Source organism: Cnephaeus nilssonii (genome assembly GCF_951640355.1).
Source record: "Cnephaeus nilssonii genome assembly, chromosome: 12".
Lineage (NCBI taxonomy): Eukaryota > Metazoa > Chordata > Mammalia > Chiroptera > Vespertilionidae > Cnephaeus > Cnephaeus nilssonii.
Window position 1 is genome coordinate 39,396,652 of NC_137083.1, and position 22,477 is coordinate 39,419,128.

At 41.5% G+C, this 22,477-nt stretch overlaps 2 protein-coding genes across 2 annotated transcripts in view; both read right to left on the reverse strand.

Annotated features, from left to right (window-relative positions):
- Positions 1-21,964, reverse strand: part of RELN (reelin) — a 449,067-nt gene extending 427,103 nt beyond the window's left edge. The window contains exon 1 of the mRNA XM_079785901.1: positions 21,486-21,964. Coding sequence (XP_079642027.1) covers positions 21,486-21,711 — 226 coding nt within the window. The 5' untranslated portion in view covers positions 21,712-21,964. The remainder of the gene's footprint in view (positions 1-21,485) is intronic.
- Positions 1-22,477, reverse strand: part of ORC5 (origin recognition complex subunit 5) — a 245,706-nt gene that overhangs the window by 36,084 nt on the left and 187,145 nt on the right. The gene's annotated exons all lie outside the window — the stretch shown is intronic.

A 22,477-nucleotide genomic window follows, 5' to 3' on the forward strand; every position in this document is an offset into this window, starting at 1 on the left:
GAACAGAATTTAAAATGTTGCTTGTGCAAGAAATACAGACTAGACCACATGCCTGTTATAGGTTCCTGTGTTCTGGGCTAACTGAGGTAAACAGGTGACAATTCTGAGAGAAGACAGAATTAAGAAGATACTCTACAACTGGTCCAGGTCCTGATGAAGAACCAATCCATTTTTCCCAAACCGTATATCTTAAATGTCAAGGAATTCAAAACTCATCTTTAAAATTTATGATTGGCAATAATCATCCAAGAAATATTTTTACCTATTTTTGCTTTACCTTTGGAGCGAGTAAAGGAAGAGTTAGAAATCACCAACTGATGAATTTCAGTTCCCCCACCCTCAGCCCCATTTTCAATGGTTTACATTCTTGTGGCAGTTAATAAACAATACAATGGGCAGGATAAGACCAAAAAAGAAACAGAGAGAAGGCAGCCGATTGGATAATGTGCTCACCAGGTACGAGCTAATTCACTCATGCATCAGGGAAACGGTATCAGCTCAAGTGCAAAGCAAACAGAAACATACTGTGCTGCTGAACTAGTTTCTGGGGGTTGGTTTGTTTGTTTTTCTTATGAGATAAATACATGGGAAGTGATTCAGGATTGTGAGTCCAACTCTAGAAATCCTCCTCCTGGGTTTGCATTCTGCTCTGCCCTTGTTAGCTCCATGACCTTAGGAGCGTCACTTAATCCTCTTCATGTCTCGGTCTCGCCATATGTAAATATGCAGAGGAGTGTCATTTCAAACAGTTGTGAAAATTAAATGAGATCATGTATATAAACTACAAGTGTCTGTCAGTAAGAAGCATAAAGTAAATATTAGCTACTCTTTAGTAATGGTAGTATTTAAGTCCTGAGTTCCCAAACACTGTTGAAAGGGGTCTTTTTATCCCTCTCCTTACCACCACAAAATAAGACTGTTCTAAATAATCCATTTGGGGGAAAAATAAATAATCTTGACATTAATGGCAATGATAGCACATCTCATTCACATATTTCCCTACTCACCTGCTGGATCAATGCCATTCCTAGACCTCTTCTCGTTTTTGCCAGCACAGCAGAGTCCTTTGGTTCCTATACAGCTAGAGAATCTAGAATACTTACGTCAGGGGTGGGGAACGTCTGGCCCACGGGCTATCTAAGGCCCAAAAATCACTTGGTCTGGCCCTGCCAAGGCATTAGGGGTGAGTTAACTAAATGTTTGACAATATAGCAGGCTAATTTTTAAGTTGATAATTTTGTATGGCCCACGAATAATGTTATAAATATCCAAATGGCCCTTGGCAGAAAAAGGTTCCCCACCCCTGACTTATGTGAACAGTACTTGTCCACAAAATTTTTAATTTCAACTGTTTAAACAATTATTTAACTTTATTAACTAAAGTAAGAATTTACCTGCCTTAACTAATATTCTTTGCTCTTTTCCAATTTTTAACATTTGAATTATTCTTACCTATATCTATGTTTACCATGTCAAAATCTTATCTTTACAATGTATTTAGAAAATTAAATTTATTTTTATACATAGCATATGACAATAAGAATATAAAACATTAAATCCATTATGATTCTTTTTACAACATATAGATGAATATTTCAGATTAGAGAAGCCAGGCTATAGAACCTCCTTTATTTTCCAAATGTAAGCACTGGATGAATAAACTAAACAAACTGCCAGTTTTAGAATATTTAGTTGCCCTACGGCATGGGGGGGGGGTGTAAAAATGAATTTTAAAATCTCTTGCAATGTTGTAGATATTACCCTGAACTTGAATCCTAGAGGGATTGAGTATATGTGTGTATATCCATACAATGTAATACTGTGTCCACTAAACAAAGATGAACCTCTGCATTTACTGACACTGGAAGATCCAGAGACATGGAAGCATGCCACAGACTGATGAGGGAAGGGGAGGGGTGGAGAGATTAACCAACGAATTTATATCTATATATACATAACCCATGGACACAGACAACAAGGTGGGGAGGAGGCGAGAACGGGGTGGAGGGGATCAATGGTGGAAAAGAGGGGGACATCTATAATACTTTCAACAATAGAGATGAATTTTTTTTAAAAAGGAAGATACTTAGGACATACAGCTGAGTGAGAAAAGCCCACTGTGGTAGGTATAGTTTGATCCCATTCCTATCTGCAGGTATATATGTGGATAAGAACACAAATTGCTTACAAGTAAGAGATTAGATTTAGAGATTAGTTTCCTTCTCGCACTGGAAGGGCACAGTCCTGAAGACAATTTCAAAGAGGATTTCACTGAATCTCATAACAAAATTTTTTAAATTTCCCTACTGAGTATTTCTCAGAATTACAGGGCTAAGAGGTATGACCCTGTCCCATTGAGAAGTGCCGAGGGGGTCTGGGAGGCTGGAGAGCTATGGGCAGGTCCTATGCCACAATTACTGGCATCAGTCACTTGACTTGTGTTAGAAATAGAGGGGCAGTCATCCTTGGAGGATTCCTTAAGTTGAGCATCACTAGATTTAGGAAAAGAAAAAGCTATGATGAGATACAGTGCAACACTTACAAGAAAGAATGAGAGTCGAGAGCCACTAGAGTCACTTGAGAGCTAACATAGAAAGAACACTGTTTGCATTTTATATGTGTTCCCTTTCTGGCTTATTAATATTTTCTTTGGTAAAGAGGAAAATGCTCCACACACTACTAATGTACATAAGCATGAGGCAATACATAGGTGCTGCAAGATGAAGTAGAAATGCTTTTATGATTGGTACCCCCAAAAAGTGCTATCAGCAAAAGAGTACATTCATGATATCAGCAGTCTATCTGATCCAGTGGTGTTTCACAATGAGGAAATTAGAGTCCCAAAAAGAACTGTGTGCAGGAGAGTAAACTAACTATACCATCTAAAGAAACAGAGGTGCCTGAAGGCTTCAGTAACGGCATCTGGCATGTGCACGCAGCCACCACAGTCAGTAGCAATAATTCAGTCCATATGGTGCACGGGTCGGCTTTTTCAAGAGCATTTCTCATAGCGGCTAAGACAAAGCAGGTAAAAGCAGAAGGTAACTGTGACAACAGAGAGTGCCTCTGCAGTTCTAGGGCGCGGCTTGCTCCACAAGAAAAGAAACATAAACAAATGAGATCAAGGCACTAACAGTGCATGCATGTTATTGTCACCCATAAAATACAATGAAATAGACAAAATGTTTATGTAAGTATTTTCCTAGTGTCTAAGCAGAAAAGGACTCTTTGAGGACAAAAGCAATATGAGAGAACAAAAGAAAATGCATCTGTTTGCACAATTACTAGTATATTAACACTATGTGCATATACAAATTCATAAAAAAATAAGACCTCAACTTTGGGGGGAGGGGAATTTTTGCCAAAATTTGAAAGATGTACAAAGATATTCATTATAGTGTTTACAACATTGAAAAAAAAATGAAAATGCCAAACAATTTATAAATCATGCTACAACCATACAGTAGAATATTATGCAGTCATTAAAATTGTTTCTTCAATGTCAATACAATGAGCACATAATGTTAAGAGAACAAAGATTATAAACCCCATTATTGTAAATATAGAACCTCACATGAAAAAGAATCAGAAAGTATTCCACATCCTATATAATAAAACCCTAATATGCAAATCAAACAAATGGTGGAATGACCAGTCGCTATGATGCACACCGACCACCAGGGTGAGGCAACTAGTGGCAGCAATCGGGGGCGGGGCCAGCCAGCGGGTGGCACCAGGCCACCAGACAAGGCAGGTGCCAGCGGGGGAACCCCCGATCACCCCACCCACCGGTCACCCCACAGATGGCCCTGATTGCCAGCCAGGCCTAGGGACCCTATCCTGTATACTGGGAACAGTCTCTTAGATTTAAAAATTAAAACCTGGCAAGACTTCTCTAATAGTGAAAAAAAAACCAAACAGGATGATGCAGCGATTACATGCATGGACTCCGGCTTGCACATTTTGTGGTCAGCCCTGACTCTGACACTTATAAGTGTGTGACAAAGCCAATTACTTATCTCTGCTTTAGTTTTTCCCCCAATAAGATGGGGAAAATGGTACTACTGCCTCAGAAGGATCATATTATACACTACTTTTTATAATCAGGGCAAAAAAAATGTAGCTGCCCATACAACAGCAAGATGCCTTTCACCTGTATGAAAAGTATGGTCATTGGTACATGCAATGTCCCGGATTGTGAGAAGGATGTCCGACTGCTGGTTTAGGCCCGACATTCCCTGAGGAGTCCCGGATGCAAGAGGACACAGGCCAGGCTGAGGGAGCCCCCTATCCCCCGTGCACGAATTTCATGCACCGGGCCTCTAGTTAATAATAATACTCAACATTATTTTCTGTGTCAAGTGCTGTGTTGCTCTTTGTATGCACTATCTCATTGAAGTTTCATAACAAACCAATGAGACAGGTACAATCATCAGTGCTCTTTTTCAGAACAGAAAACTGAGACACAAAGAGGTGAGGTCACTTGCTCAAGGCCACAGAGCTTGACCATGTGAAGCTGGAAATGAACCCAGCCAGTCCCCTGAGAATGTCTGCTATGTACCACAAAAATCTCTAAAGGTTAAGTCTCCTCTGATTTCAAAGGCTCATAAATTAAAGTATTCAAATATATTAGAAATAGAGTGGGTGAGAGGGAATTTAAATCTTATCTATTTAAATCTTATTGATTCTCATGAATAACTCCTGGGAACATTCATGTCAATACCCACAAGTTTGGGAACTTCTGATCCACACAACTTAAGAGTGTATCAATAAGAGCAATTTAATGAAGATCCAGAATTCTTAGCTACTGTTCCCTCTGTAGATTCATCTCTGCCCAAATATCTTTCTCTTTAAAGATTAAATCTTTTTAAAAAATATTTTTAATGTGTTTTTATTGATTTCAGAGAGGAAGGGAGAGAGAGAGACAGAAACATCAATGGTGAGAGAGAATCATTGACTGGCTGCCTCCTGCACGCCTCCTACTGGAGATAGAGCCCGCAACCCAGGCATGTGCCCTTGACTGGAATTGAACCCAGGGCCTTTCAGTCCGCAGGCCAACTGAGTCAAACCAGCTAGGGCTAGAGATTAAATCTTTTAAGAAACTTTTTGAGTGTCCTTTTCTGTGTGTTTTCTATAAAGTTATTACATATCTGATGAGTGTGGAGCCAAGCTATTTCGGTGTCTGTTCTTCCCATTATACTCCCATTCAGATGAATACAAAGTAGTTACCCATTCATCAGAATTGCTTCAAATTTATTTATGGTGCAGCATAAAGGAGCTTCTGGGAATAAGAGCTTGAAGTCTATTATAGTTTCTATTAATAATTATAGTCACTAATTGCTATGAGAACTTTTTTGGATATGCTAACATATAGTTAAAGCAAAGGGAATCCAACAGGCTACTATAAATAGCATTACACAGCCTCACAAAAGTCATGAGAATTTTGTAAGTTTGGAGGGTGGGAAAGTAGAAACATGGTATTCATATTTTTTTAAACATTATTATAATGGAATCAGAACATCAAAATTTAGAAATTGTACTCACAAACCCATCTTCATAAATCATCCCCTTAATTACTTCATTTTGGAATTATCACTTTCACACAACAGTTTTAACTATAACTGAGATTTGACAGGGTTCCTAAGTGTTATTTTTGCTCATTGATTCATTAAATGAAAATGTTTAAAGTGCCTGCTATGTGCCAGGCACTATTCTAGGCACTGGCCACAGAGCAGCAAAAGGACCAGACAAAACCCCTGCCTCGGTGGAGCATAACGGCATTCTCCTGAAGGCACACAGAAAGCAAACAAGGTAAAAGGGAAACGTGTAGGTGATGAAAACAGCTATGAAAAAAAATAAAGCCGTCCAGGGGGATATGGAATACAAGGGAGAGGGGGACCACAGTTCTAAACAGTGTGGTCAGGGAAGGCCTCCCTGAGAAGGGGGCATTTGAATATGAGCCTGAATCAGGAAGGGAGGACGCATGGGCTAACTGGGGAATAGCATGCTGGAAAGGGGAGCAGCAAGTGCCAAGGCCCTGAGATGGGACTCACTCCCTTATGTGTTTGAAGAACAAAAAAGAGGCCGTCATGGGTTCATTGGAAAAGAACGTAGTAACATTTGAGGTCAGGAAAGTCACAGAGGAGCCAGGTGCGACAGGGCCTTCTCGGCCAAGGACTATCACTTTTCTCAGCGATGGGGAGCGACGACAGGGATGGATGGAATTATGTTGACTTTGTAACTTAAAATGCTAAACCGATGGGACACTGGGCAAACAGGGGCTGACCAGGCCTGTTCCAGGCCACTTGGCAGAATGCACAGTTGCCCTAGGTAAGGAGCAAAGGAGTGACATGATTTGGGTTTTAGTAGAATCACTCTGGCTGCTGCTTTATGACTGGAATGAAGGTGAGCAAGTGTTGAAACAGGACAAGTGATTAGCAGTTACCATAATCCAGGTGAGAGGCGGTGGCAATATCAGATTCTGGGTGTGTTTGATAATGTAAACCCAGCAGGGTTTATGGATGGATCGGATGTGGGGTGTTAGAAAAAGACTTGGGGATTGTATAACTATAAGAACTCAGCAGTAATGGAGTTGAGGAAATTCAAGGAGCTACTTTGACGGTGACAGAGTTAGGGGAGACAAAAAGCTCATTTGGGGGTATATTAAGTTTGAGATGCCAGTAGAGACATCCAAGCGGAGATGTTGAGTAGGGAGTAAGACATAGGAGTCCAGGGAGTCTTCAGCATGTACATGGCTCTTTAAGCATCAGAGTTGATGGGATCCCTAGGGAAACAGGACAGATGAAAAAGAGAAAAGGAACAAAGAGAGGAGAGGACGAAACAGCAAAGGAGGCTGAGAGAGGAGGTAGGGGTAGGGAGGAACTAGGAGAGAGGGGAATCCCAGAGGCCAAATGGTAACAGTGTGTCAAGGAGAAGGTCAAGGTGATCAACTGTGACAAGTGGTGGTAGGACCCTGGTGAGCTGAAGACTGAGAGAAGCACTTTGACATCTTCCTAGCGAATGTAGGGATGGTTTGTCTATAGTGAGCATGAAGCCAGAGCCGTTTAATCACTAATTTACCTTTGATGTTCCCTTGTGGGCTCCTGAATGTAAGTTCTCTGGAGTTTTGAAGTGAAGACGGACGTACACACCCCATAAAATCTGAGCTTCGTGTAAAGGATAGGCAGTCTGTACTGCACTGGGCAGATATCAGAGAATTAGACAATTCACAAAACTACAGAAGCACGATAAATCACTTTTAGGCTAGATCGATATGTGCAATAAGAGGATAGTTCTGCTCCCTGCCCCCCTCACACACACACACACACACACACACACACACACACACACACACACACATATAAATCACTGACACCCTCACATCTGCTAAAGGATGCTACAGCACCCAGGACCAGTGCTTCTCCACAGGGCCTGTGTTGTACACAGCACCTTGCTATCTCAGAGATCATTCACATCTTTCTTTCTTAAACATACATACTGAATCCTGTGGCAGTCATCTGCTGTTTTTGTCTATCCTACACTTACTCTCCCTTTTTCGGGGTAACAGTACCTCTATTTTCCTTTGGAAATATATCCAACATCCATCTCCGTGGGATGGCCATACCCCAGGTAGGGCAATGAGACTTGTGGTCCCAGGAATTAGAATTCAGTGACAAGAAAGGAAAGGAGCTGAAGAGGATTCATCTCAACTGTGGGGTCAGAAAACCCTGAAAATCAGGGGAAAAGGCAGAAATTTTTTTTTTTAAATCCAGAAAATCGGAGTTCTTATCACCACAATTCCTGTAGTAATTGATCACTCCCTCCTCCTTGATACACTATCATCAATTATAATGCTTGGAATTGCCTTCCATTCTCCAAGTTACCCCAATTCCTTTTTTAAAAAATATATATTTACTAGAGGCCCAGTGCATGATTGAATCATGCACGTGTAGGGTCCCCTACATACTTTCGCTTTTTGCAGTGGAGCTGGGTGCCTGTCCGCTGGTGCACCAGGCCTTTCAGAAGCCTCCGGCTCGGCAGAGGCTTCTGAAAGGCCTGGTGCCGGAGCAGACAGGCACCCAGCTCCCCCACTTTTGATGGTCCGTGGCCACTGAGGGGGGCTACCCTGCTGTTGAGAGGCGCAGGGGGCGGGGCCGGACTCCCGCCCCCTGCGCCTCTCAACGGCCGCTGAGGGGGGCTGCTGCGGATACCTGGCTACCCTGCCGTTGAGAGGCGCAGCTGGGTGTCCGCAGCAGGCCCCCTCAGCGGCCGCGGATCTGGCCGTTGAGAGGCGCAGGAGGTGGGAGTCCCGCCCCCTGCGCCTCTCAACAGCAGGGTAGCCCCCCTCAGTGGCAGCGGATCCGTGCCTCTCAATGGCCAGATAGGCCACCCCGAGTCCCGCCCCCCAGCCTCCCGCCACCCAATCGTGGGTGTAGCGGAGTGATGGTAATTTACATGTTACTCTATTATTAGATAGGATTGATTTCAGAGAGGAAGGGAGAGGGAAATAGAAACATCAGTGATGAGAGAGATTCATTGACCAGCTGCCTCCTGCATGCCCCTTACTGGGGATTGAGCCCACAACCCGGGCATGTGCCCTGACCAAGAATCAAACCGTGACCTCCTGCTTTATAGGTGGAAGCTCAACCACTGAGCCACACTGGCCAGGCCCTACTTCCTATTAATAACTGCCTATTGCCCAAGTTAGCCGATGTATGTGTCTGTGGCTGGCAACCAGAGTACCCTGATATACCTGTTTGTCTCCAAACTGTATAGTTCTGTGGTAGTTAGTAAACTCAAAAATCTTCAAGTCAGGTCAGTTTTCCACCATCAGTAAAAATAAAGGCTTAGAGGCTGTTAGATTGGCAAAATAAAAGCTTAAGAAATTCCTTTATTTATTAATAGTCCAATAACCATCCTTAACTATTTTTATTCCCTGTAAACATTTATTAGTCTGTAATTAATTAAAATGGACTTTTTAATGGCTGTTTCTACAGGATGGCAATCAAGCATGTGCCTCATTCAAGATTTCCTGTTCTGTGTTTGCAGGGCTTCTATGCTTTTCATTAAGTTGTAAAAAACACTTGGGAACAACTGGTATAGGTGGGACAGGACAAACTTGGTTAGAGCAAAAATAATTCAGCAATGCGGGTCAAATCGATGAGTATTAGTTTAACAATTGTGGAGAGCTTGATCTCCAGAGCATTTGTATTTTACTTCAGTGTATTTTACAGACAGGTATCCCTTGGGTACTCATTAGTGATACCTATTTTGAATTTTCATTTCTTGTAGTTTTCTGCGTGTTTAAAATATTTCACAATTTATTTGGAATTGAACTGTCTGCCTCACCATTTCTGTTAAAAGGCTGACATAAACTATTTGTGCTTGAGAGGAATATTCTAAAAGGTTTAGTACCTGCATCAGGCCAGTTCATCGGGCAAAGCAGTCCTACGGCTTGTGACCCCACCCTTGTGGCTCACAGATTTGCCCATTAGAATTACAACTTGGCACAGCTCACTGGCAAATGCTAAAAGGAGAAACTGTCTGGTTTGTCCTACCTGAAAAAAGAAAACATCTATATGTGGACCTTCTCTGCATTTTTTGTAATATCTTTTTTTTTTTTACTTTATTTTTATTGTTCACACTATTACAGATATCAATCTCCCCCTCCTCACTGCTTTGTCCACACACACACCCCGCCCTCATCCCCTCTTCCCTCTGGCCATCACCACACTGTTATCTGTGTCTATGAGTTATGCATGTATGTTCTTTGGCTAATCCCTTCACCTTCTTTCATACAGTGCCCCCCCCACTCTTGTGACAGCTGTAATCCTATATAATAAAAGGCTAATATGCAAATCGACTGAATGGTAGAATGACCAGTCGCTATGATACACACTGACCAAAAGGGGCACTTAACACAGGAGCTGCCCCCTGGTGGTCAGTGCGCTCCCACAGGGGGAGGGCCGTTCAGCCAGAAGCTGGGCTCTCCCACCTCTGCGGCAGTGCTAAGGATGTCCGACTGATGGCTTGGGTCCGCTCCTTGCAGGCCATCAGTCAGACATCCCTCAAGGGCTCCCAGACTGCGAGAAGGTGCAGGCCAGGTTGAGGGACCTGCCCCCCTCCAAGTGCACGAATTTCATGCACTGGGCCTCTAGTATCTTTATAAAAGCTACTGTCTTTTTGTTAAAGTCTAATGAGGCAAATTTCTCTCTCCTAGTGAAAGCATGGGCCTCCCTTCAGGCCCTCTGAGAACCTCTGAGGGCTCTGAACGGGAAGCCTTCACCCTGAATTTGTCCTCCACCCTTTGATTCAGCTTCTACCAGGTGCCAGTGGACTTCAGTTCAGATCTGATGGCAAACTTCGGGATAAACGATAATGGTGACAAATGAGGAAACGTTTGTATTACTAATGTAAGTGTGAGACTAGAGCAGACACTGACAGCCTGGCAGTCCCTCATGTGTCACCCTCACCTGGTTGCCACAGAGCCCAGGTCGGCCCTCTGCCCTCGGTGAATTACTGGGGGGCAAGGGCAGGAGAGGTAGCTTGGCAGTTGCTCTTTCTTTCTCACTCAAATGAGCTCAACAGAAAGTGATTTTTCAAGATCTGATCCACTTACAAAAAGTAACCCTATAAAGGCAAGGACAAAACAAATGTTATGCCATCGGTGTCAATGTCAGTGTGAGAACAGACCTCTGACTAGTGAGCAGGTCGGACACGGCGGAAAGCTCTGGGGTACGGCCTGGAACTTTCACTGCGTACCATATCACTCAATTTCGCAAGCTGCCCCTCAGACCAAAAACACTTACGAAATATGCTAAAGACAGACATATATTGCAAACGGATGAACATCAATGAAAATCTTTTAAAATGCTTAAGTTCATAACTCTCGTCTTATATTCAGTGCTCCTCAAGTTCTATTGGTGAGTCAGAGAACAAATTTACTATTTACTTTAAAATTTTAATGTTACATACATTCACCAACTGTTACAAATCACTTTTCCATACTTTGAAGGTACATTAACTTTCAGGTCAACAGCATACTAAATGATATCTTTGCTTTGTGCTTTATCTAAAAGATAACATCTAGTCAAGGAATATTTAGGACAAAAATTCTGGCCTTTTTAGGCTTGGATGCCAACTTTCTGGTTTGATTTTTTTAAACTTTGTTTTAAATAACAAAATTAGCTTTCACTTTTCCTTGTTTTCTCTTTCTTAAAATGTCTCTTACTCTTTCTTCTTATTATACCTTTCCTGAAATATTATCATTTCTAAAAATAAATGCATACTGGTTAAAAGTATGGATTCTGGAGCAAGATGGACTGCATAATAGCTTTGTGATCTTGGACAAAACATTTATATCTCTGTGACTCCGTTTCTATATCCATAAAAGTACATACCTACCTCATGAGGTTGTTCTGATAATAACATGTATTAATATATGTAAAGTGTTTAGATCAGTGCCTGGTATATGCTAAATGCTATTTAGGATTTATCAGTTTTTATTTTTTTCTAAACATATTTTTATTGATTTCAGAGAGGAAGGGAGAGGGAGAGAGAGAGAAACATCAATGATGAGAGAGATTCACTGATCGGCTGCCTCCTGCATGCCCCCTACTGGGGATCGAGCCCTCAACCCAGGCATGTGCCCTTGACCGGAATCGAACCTGGGACCCTTCAGTCCGCAGGCTGACACTCTATCAGCCTGAGCTAAACTGGCTAAGGCAGGATTATTTCTAAGACCTAGAGTTGCCTTTTTAAACTATTTTGAAAGTATCAGTGCTGGAATGGTCATGGGAACCAACTTTTCCTAAAAGAGCTTAAAACTAATTTCTTTATATTCCCTCATCACAAACACTGGACCTATTGCATCTCTTTGCAGGATGAGAATGCAGGAAGTGTTTACGGAGAAAAGGAAGTAAGAAAAGAACTGGGACCATGATCATAGGATAGTTCAACATTCATAACAAAAGTGGCCTAAACAAAAAGATTACATGTTCCCGAAGGTAAGATTGAGATGCCTGTTTCCGCTGTTGATAATGTAGCAAGCCAGAGAAATGACAATGTTGGATTTGGGCCTAGAGGTTGAGCCAGACATGACAAATAAGGTTAAGGTTGGGGCAGAGCTCACATTTACAACTATGTCACACATCTAAGTATTTTAAAGATCAACAGGATTTACATATGGTGACACTGCATTTTAGAGAGATAGGACTACCAGGAAACCAAGTCCAGTTAAGGAAACTAACTAGCATAATTTGTCAGTTATAAGAAACTCCAAAAATTGGAGGTCAGGCACAGGTTACCTTCTCAAAGCATTATTTACAAGTTAACATGAAATGCACTATTCTGCTGACCTGCAGGAGTTGCACAACTTGAGGGGTGCTTTGAAATATATTATCAAATGTGTCTTAGGAAACATCCTAGTTCTATCATGGGGACCAAAAGCAATTCTATGGGAGAACCAGAGTAATTCAGAGCTTGATACAAGTATGGCTGAACTTAAAGAGAATATAAACTGAATCCTTTGTATGCTTAGAAGAAATCATTAGGATTACATTCAGCTGTACATAACAGGAACCTGACTCATTTATCTTATGATACAAGAAGTCCAGAAGTGGTATTTCAGGACTGGTACAGGTATAAACCAAGGCCCAGGCTCCGTCCAAACACCTAATGCCACACCATGTAAGCATTATCCTCAAGGTCGTAAGATGGTTGTATCACATCCTGGCTAGAAGAAATGGGTAAGGGGAGAGCAAAAAGCAAGTATTTGCTGAGTCTTTTTTTTTTAAATCATCTTTGTCCATTTTATCAATAATCTTTCTAAAGACCCCACCACCCGGTAGATTTCCACTGTTCACTAAATTACATGACAATGGAGCCTTGAAGATGAATATTTTTAACTGGACTCATCGTTATTCTTGACAAAATCAGTCAGAAATGGAATTTTGGTAATGACTGGAAAGACAACAAGCAATCAGTGCCACAAAACAAGGCATTATGGATTCTAGATACAGGACAATCTTCCTCCGATACTGTCCAGGAAGGAAGATGCCAACCAGCCCACTGACAGGAGTTGGAAGGAGCAGCTTTCCTAGAGCTTGGAATCTGCCATTGAGATCATCTAACTCCATGTTCCCAAATAACCTAATAGTCATTTGCCCACCCATATAAGCCTTGTTCCATGGACAGACAGAGTGCACTGGCCAGCCAATGCCTTCATCCTAACATTTATATTTTTATTGTAAGTGAAGTAGCCTTCCACTTCACCACGTAACCACTGTGGATTTAAGTTTCCTCCCTCAGTCCCTGAGGACTGGGGAACCCTGGATCCACTATCAAAATCAATCTCTCCTAGTTCTGCTTTGGCTGAAATAGTTTTACACTTTAAAATTATTTTGCATAGGGTTGTAGACATATATTTTTATAAGATTTGACAAAATATATTAAACTCTGAGGTTGCTATTTACTTATCTTGACATCTTTCCTAGACTAATACCTAAATACACAAAATTTAGTTGTAATCATGACCAGCAACTAAGAAAGAATACTCGGTTTAGAAGAGGAAGAAACTGGCTAAGTTAGACTAGAACTATACTAACTCTTTAAATTCAAGGCAAGTCATATATTTATTTTGACTTGGAAGCACTTTCTGATTATACATATTTGGTAGTAGGTTGATTTTTTTTTTTTACTTCTCAATATACTCAATTTGGAATCTCCTTTGAAACATGCCACATACTAACAAGGCACAAAGTGAACAGACATAGATGAATAGCTACTATCGTTATATATAATGCTTTTAAATATCCTTACGTAACATTGGGTGATTGTACCAGAAGATAAAAATTATCGATAAACACCTACTTATTAGGTAAGTGTCAGGTGCTTTATATGTATTACCTTTTTAAATAACTATAGCCTTGAAATAAAGCTATTATTATTTCTAGATTAGAAGTGAGAAAGCTGAGGTGTGGAGAGAATAGGTAACTTGCTAAAGGCACACCACTAAAAGTGGCAGAGAACGGATATTCACAGCGTCTCTCTGCTGCCCAAACCTGAACTCTTTCCGCTACATCCCTGTGCCTCCCTGCACTGCTCTTTCTAGTGTTGGAAGTCTGAGCTTTCGGGTAAGGAATCATTGCAGTTTTGAACTAGAACAGACATTAGAGTTCACATGGTACAAAACAATAAAACCAATATTGTTCAAGAAAAACTGTGGGACTTACCCCAGAGCTATTTGACTTCCAATCTAGGGTTTGCCTTATACCAAGGTCCCCCAGCCCCTTCTTGACCTCTGTTGAGTGCCAGCTCCCTACAAAGGTAGCATCACTATTTCACCTGCAACTGCAATGATGAGCCTTGGCAATGAGATCAGCAAGAAAACGAGCTGCCTTTAGATTCAAGCGAATTCATTGTGCAGTCTCCTAAGTGTATATATGTGCTCAGGCGCATCAGATTCTACAGTTTGACCACATAACTGACAGCAGGGAAAGTAGCTAACTCAGCATTAAACAGCCACATGCTTGATAGTTCTTCTGAGAGATTTCACAGTGTAGGAGGAAGGGCCCACTTTTCTATTAGAAATGGCTCACCCATAATTTTCAAAAAGGGCAACTGCTCGTCACAGAGAGATAACATTTTTAAAGAGCAATTCAAAAACGTTCTCACCCGCATCTATTATTGCAAACATCCAATGAGTCCAATAATTGACATACATGTACTGCTATTTTTCAGAAGAGAGAAAAGGAGTAGAAATGGTGACAGGAAATATGAAGGGAAGAAAGAGAAAGAACAGAAAGCAAAGAAGCAGAGTCGTAAAGCAGAAAAGGGGAGAGGGAAAGCAAGGACCTGTGACATGGTGAAAGGCAGCAAGAGAAGACAGACAATAAAAAAATTTAGGAGGAAAAGAGGGATCAAGGGAGAAAGCAGGTGAGATACAGATGGAAGGAAAGGGGCAGAGCAGGCAAGGCAGAGATGATTCTGAGGCGAGTGTAGCAGTCACTGGTAAACCGTTATCACTCCTTCTCTAAGTCACCTGGTACATGGGCACCAATGTACATCAATAACCAGTCCTATCTGAAACACTCATGAGCTCTCCTATAATTTCAAAGAGTCCTCTAATCAAAATTTAATGTATTTTGTTTTAAAAATAAAGTTTTATTTTCCTCAGGAGAGCTAGTTCAGCATTGAAAGATAACCTGGGTTTTCAGTGTTTACTTTGGAACCTTGGAGTTCCCATAACTATCTCTTTGTGGCATTCAAAGCGATCTAATTACCTTAGCTTTGTTTTTTGCGTGATTTGGACTACTTTAAATCACAAATCAAATTTTGTGCTGATCCTTCCGTACACCCCCAAATCCAGTTGTTATCGTTGGTTCCTACAGCAGATCAAATAAAGAAGAAAAAAATGTACAGCTTTAGAGAACCACACATCTTAGAAATAACTGGTTAACCCATAAGCACAGCATTCAACCCTTCAGAAGCTCTGCTGTCAAAAAGATGAGCATAGCAGGTGACCATGGCGAAAATTACTCTCTGGGCTACACAACTGATACCAACGTGCGATCATGTCATAGGGATTTCCTGAGAGTGAAGAATAATCACACACACACACACACACACACACACACACACACACACACACACACACAGAACACCCTGACTGTTTGAACAGTGACTATGGGATCTTCATATTTGAAAATTCAATTCCAATTGCTGAAAATGTGTTTTTTATACTTCTTTGCCTTAAGTTTATTAGATTAAAATTATATACTTTGGTTATTTTATAATGACTCAAAAGTTGGGGGAATAATCACTCAATAGTTTCTTGAAACCAAAATATTTAGATAAATGTATTTCCTATTTTACACGTGTTATGTCATCACTCAGACACAGCCTACACCACTTCTCTGTTCCTAGTGAACCTACCCATCCAAACAAATGCCCTGCCTTTCTTCTCTTCCTGACAGTGTGGAGCCAACCACGTTTTCTATTTCTGTATGACATAAAGAATTTTAAATTTAAAAACTTAAAACATTTAAACTTCACACTTTTGTGTGAGAATATATACATTTTTTAATGCCAGTGTTCAAAAAGTACTAGTCACTCAATTTATGTTTTTTCAAATGTAAATAAATTGAAATAAAGGGATCAGTGCTTCAGCAACTATTTGTAAAGATTAAAGACACAAAAAGTAAGTGTCAAAGTAGCATCTGAAATAATCAGAGCAATTACAGCTTAATATGCAACATATCATATGTAACTGATAATGCAAGGTTCCCAGATCATTCTATAAACTTGACCAGCTCTAAAGAGGAAAAAAAAGAGAAAGAGATTTCCTTTTGAATGAAACTAATTTATAAAAAAATAAAAAATAAAAAAATAAAAAATTGGAAGTCAATAGTATTGACTTTAAAATCTTTTTTTTTTTTTTTTTTTACTCCTCATGAGAGGATATTTTTTCCATTGATTTGTTTTAGAGAGAGTGGGAGGGAGGAGGGGGAGAGAGAGAGAAACATCGACGTGATAAGAGACACATCAATTAATTGTCTCCCACTGACTGGGGCCGGGGATCAGAACCTGAAACCAAGGTACATGCCCTTGACCAGGAATCGAACCCTTGACCTTCTGTCTGCAGGCCAATGCTCTAACCAGTGAGCAAACTGGTCAGGGCTACTTTAAAATCTAATTAAAATAGCTATCACCTACTCTTTAAAGACAAAAAAAAATTAACAAGACAGTTCTGTAAAAATTATACTTATAGTATTAAATGATACAACTTTCTTATTTAATCTTTAACATTTTTAATGAAAATTTTAAAAGTTTAAAATAAAGATTCATAAAATCAGAGGGAAATATCCTAAATAAATACTTTCTTGTAGTGTGGTGAGTGAAGTAAGAATATCTGCATAAATAAGTTGTTTTCAATAATTCTAAAGACCTGTTGTTTTTTTATTAATGACTGGAATTGAAACACACAGGAAATATAAATTAAAGCAACATTTATGATTTAAGAAACAATCTAAACCACTTCAGCAAAATGTGTTTGAAATAAATTGTAGAAAGTGAGATGAAATACATGACAAGCAAAGCAAAATGCTTTAAATGCTCAATTTTCTTAGTCATTCACAAGAAGGACACAGCTGCAGTTCACTTATAAATTGTATTTGACAAATGATTCTGAGAGTTTAAATATACTGATTCTGGCATCTGAGACATATAAAGGATAAATAACTATACAGCTGAGCAACAGTAACCTTAGCAAGAGCAGATCACTTTAATTCAAATATTAAAATCAGTCCTTTGAACAGAATTTAATCTGGAGTATATTACCAAAAATTATGGCTGACATATATCATTCCTATATTGGAAAGGTCATTATATTGCACTGCCTTTGAACAGTGATTTTAAAATAACAACCAGTTGATTCCAGAACATATGTATGTATAACAGAAATGTTGAAAATTGTTACAACAACGTACCCTATATATTTTATCCTGATTATTTCTTTTTTTCAGGTAAATGTTCTGTTTTAGCAGTAGGAATATATTTTCCCACCCACCTCACAATATGATTAAATAAATAATGGAATGGAAATGTAGCATGAAAGAATTATTGGTAGGGATTTAAAAAATACATCCCATTTTAAAACATCCCATTTTAAAAGCATCATGCCATATCACCAATTCATTTTTACTTAACGCATAATTTTTTCCCCTCACATCAATATTTTAGAGCATATTTTGCACTGTAATTGAACATTTTCCCCACCTTATGCCACTACAATAACAGAGATTCTAGTCACCTGAAATTTATATAATGTAACCTCAATTTTAAAATTAATTTATTTTTTTTAAGAATTCAGACAAATTGTCTCAAGCACTTTGGGCAGACTCATATACCTATGCATGGCTTTCACATAAGTTTTTTTCTAAGGTCTGACCTCTCCTTCTGATGGTCACTGAGTAAAGCCAATCTTGTGAGTAGATGGGTCCTTACTAACATGATTTCAGTGGTATATCGTCTTTCTTCCCCAAAATGATGCCAAAAATCCTTCAAACAAAAAGGAAAAAAAAAAACCACACATCTTTCCACTGCTGTGATTGAGACTGTGGGAGAATTTAATATTGACAAATATTGACATATTCACTATAAATTAAATGGGGGGAGAGGCTGCCAACAACAACAACAAAAGAGGTGTCCAGATACCTGACCTGTGGGGGTGAAAAGCGGGATTATCATGGGAAAGGAAAGGTGCAGGCATCAACTCAACGTCTGCTTGTTTCACAATGCGGCCTGATCCCTGGGAGAAGGAGCAGGGAATCACTAGGCATCACTAGGAAAGAGGATGGCTACCTGACTGGACCATCTAGATTTCCACTTCCTATTTTCCCATCATCTGCAACTTTGTACCAAGAAGGAAAAAAAATAAAATAAAAAATGCAGGTTTGGGCCTGGAAACCATGATGTGGAAAATGACAATATTTTTGGATTTGTGCAAAAAAAGGAAATTCTACCCAAAAAAAATTCTGACCCTGAGACCTTGCTTTTTTTATTCAACAGGATGTTATATGAGACCTCTTTTTGCTGAGCTTCTGCACTGTGGTGGTGTGGTGGACTCATTTAAAGACACCACAGTTCATTGTGACTAACAGAGCTTAAAAGACATAGGAAGATGACAACAGGGGTACCAAATGGCGCCCCTTTATTAAGAGATGGGAACTAGTAGAAGTAACCATACACTGTTTACAGAGTTGCCCAAACTGCAAAAAGGTGGGTATACTACTTAACATTGGAAATATGTAACAATTCTGTTAGACACACAAGCTTCATATTCTTTAGTATTATATTCTTGGTTCTGTTTTTTCTCCAAAATTGATTTTCAATATTAATCTCTAATAAGTGTGACACATACAGAGAGCCATGATTTTGAACCACTCTTATACCAGACTGACATTTGCCTTTCCATTTCACATTCCAAGCTCTGTCCCACAGCACCAGGGTCAGAAGGCAGCTGACACAGTCTCATTTACAATACTGTTCTGGGTAAGGTGCCGTTCTACACACCACCTCTCTCTATCTCAATGCATTCATTTAGGCAAAAAGGAGACAGCCATCAGCTGCACCCAAACACGATTCCTTCAAATGCTGAGTTCAATGTTAATCATAGGTAAGAATGCTTTTTTTCCGATATACTGCTACGTTTTAAAGACTTAGGAGGTTAGAAATAAAGTCTGAAGCTAATATTTTACTGATGTCTTAGCTTTAAAATTTTTTGGCAGAATGACCTATTTTGTTCTCACATAAAAGGAGTCAACCACAAAAGTATATTAGGTAAAGTTTTCAGCAGCTCAATTCTTAAAAGATACTATATAATTAATTTTTGATATTAATTTTTAAAAGGCTAAGAGAAAAAGAGACACATGTAAGCATTGTTACATTTTTAAATATTTCTTCTACCTGTAGAACATTTTATAGGGAAAAAACTCTTTCTGAAGGTCTAGGGCTACAGCCAGTTTCAAAATCTAAATATTGATAAAAGAGGTAACGGAAATTTCATATCTGGCATTAACTATTCTCAAACCTTATCATAATTTGATCTTCTTAGCCTTACATAATAAAATTTCTCTGCCTTTTCTGGTAGTGAAAAAGAGGTACAAATCAAGACTATCCCCCCAATGTCCAACTTGAAGTATTACACTTTATTCTTATTCTGTGTCATCCATTCCTTTTCAGATTTAGGGATGTGATTATGGTCAGGCTTAGGGTGACTTACATTGCCTAGATTTATCACAAAAGCAAATACTATATCATATTTTGGTATTTTTAAGTTTTCTATGCTGACACCTTACAACGGATGTGGAAAACGGGCTTTGTATTATCACATGGTCTTCCGTCAGGACCTGACAATCATACCTTTTAGCTCAGCCTTGTCTCACTTACCCCTCTCACTTCCAGCTACTAACAGGCAAGCACCCTCACTGAGGGCTACCCAGAGTGACTGGCTCAGTCTTTGGGTTAGATCGGCGTTGCCATGTTGGCTGGTCTTTCCACTTACAGACCCCAGGAAAAACACAAGAATGCTCTTGGGAAGAGAATGTGGTAAGCCCTTTTATTCAAGAAGAGACTGGTTATAGAAAATTAATTTTCCAAAGTCTAAAATTCCACCAAATTAAACTGCTTTACAGACAAGGCTGCCACCATGCCACAAGGAAGTTGTAAAAGCACTCATTTAAATCTCTAGAAAGCATTTATTTAGGCTTAACACTTTAAGGTAGACATAAAGGTGTGTATTTTTTAATTGGAAACTTAAGGATTCTTCATTTTTATATGCATGGTTATCTGAAATGCCAGCTGGTCCATGGATTATCTCCTGCTATGTAAATAATTGTTAGCCTACAAGAGATCAAAACTATGAGATTACTAGACAATAGTTTCTATTTGGTTAGGTAGAAGGAATTTTTGCCTTAAAATTCTTATTAAATAGTGCCTGTCATGGCTTGAAAGCTCCATGGAAGTGAAATATTAAGAAGTTCCAGCAGAAATACAGAAAAAAATAGACAATACCTTTTTATTTTCCCCCAAACTGGATTTACTAGTCTACAATATTAAAAATACATGCACCACATAAAATTATATTTGTTGGAAGTAAATTTTACTTCTTCGGTAATATTTAATTTTGCTGAAGGACTCTATAATGATCCTTTTTTAAAAGGTACTTCTAAATTATAAGGGCCTCCCAGCCCCTACCTGGAAATTAAAGCTGCACAAATAGAAGACAAAGTCATTAATAAACATCACAGAGATCATTCTAAGTATAAACAGCACATTTAAAGTAACAGAGGAATGAGGGAAAGCATCATTAGTAACATTTAAACACTTTAAAAAAGAGAGAGAGAGCTGGGGGCAGCCGCCACCGTTCAGGACGGCTGCTGGATGCTGAATAAAATAGCGGGACCCCTGGCTGCTGAGCAGCGGGAACTTTGCCGCGGGCTGGCGAGCGCGCGGGGCGGCCGAAGACCGGGGCGCGTCAATCTGTCACCAGACCATCCGGAAAGCCCGGGGCCAGCGCCAACGTCAGCCGCGGACCCTTCAGGGGGGAACCGGGAGCGAGACAAAGGTCTGGAATCCAAGTACTGGGGTTAAGGAATCAAGATGCGCGGGTTCATTCAAAGTGTCAGCTGCATGAACTGGGAGTGAGGGGGGCAAGACCCGACCCCCGAGAATTCTCAGGCATCTCTTACAACTACCAGCCCATTACGATGAGATAGATGCGTGAGGGGAGTGTGATGTGTGCGGAGGGTACTTAATAAATCCCGCCTCCATTCTCACTAACTTTGTTCTGTGTCCCTCCACAGGACGCAATGTTGAGGGGAGGGTTGGCTCCTGTTTAAATGGCCCCTTGGAAAAAGGGAGAAGAAAACGCTGCGCTGCGGGCGCACGGGGTCAGGTGGCGAGCGCGGAGATGCCTTGGTACCTACCATGGTATTCTTGTCCCGGTACGTAGTAGGTGGGGTTGCCCGCAATGTGCAGGGAAATGAGCACCTCGCCTTGCTCCCCATCCCCTTCCAGCTCCCCGTGGTGGGTGCACAGGAAAAAGAAGGGCGAGAAGCGGGGGTAATAGCCCACCGCCGCGCGCACCCTCAGCGTCGCCCCCAGCAGCAGCGCCAGGAGGCAAGTCCGCGCGGCCCAGCCACTGCGCTCCATGCCGCCGCGCGCTCCGAGCGCCGCTCGCTCATTCAGTTTTGGAGACGCCGGGACGGAGAAGCCACACGGAGGGAAGGCGAGAAGGCGGCGGAGGGGAGCGGAGCGGAACGGGCTCGGGAGCGAAGCCCCGCAGGGAAGTTCGGCGGGAGACCCCGGCTCCCAAAGTTTCTTTGGGCCGCGCTGGAGCGGGGCCGGATCTGTGGGCGCCGAGAGCGCGTCGTCCAAGCCACTGCGCGCTGCAGCTGCCACTGCCTCCGCGCAACGCCCCTCGGCCAGTCCTGGGAAAGCGCCCGCCCCCCTCCACACCTTCTTAAAGCCCCGGGCGCCGAGTCCCGCCCCTCCCGCACCGCCGCACGTGTCCCCGCCGCTCCTCCGCCTCCGAGCACCGCCCCCCGCGCGCGCGCGCGCCCGCCCGCCCCCGTCCTCCCGAGCTCCCTCTCCCGCACCTCGCGCGGTGCGAGGCGCAGCCTCCCGGAGCTCGGGTCGCCCCCGAAAGGGCCGCTGAGGGGTACGAGCTGGCGGGGTCCGAGGGTACTGTCGGGGGGGCACGGGGTCCGAGACTCTCTGTGCGGGACGTCCATGCCTCGGAGAGAAAGAACCTCCTGCCTAGCTCTCGGGAGGAGTAAAAGAAGTGAACCGACCATCCCCTTCGGCCCGCAGATTCCCCTCTTTTCCTGAGAGGAGGCGTGGGGGAAGGAGAGAGGCGGTGGGGACGGGAGCTGGCGCCGGGTTCTTTGTCTGCGCCGGCTGCGCCCCGCGTCCCTGG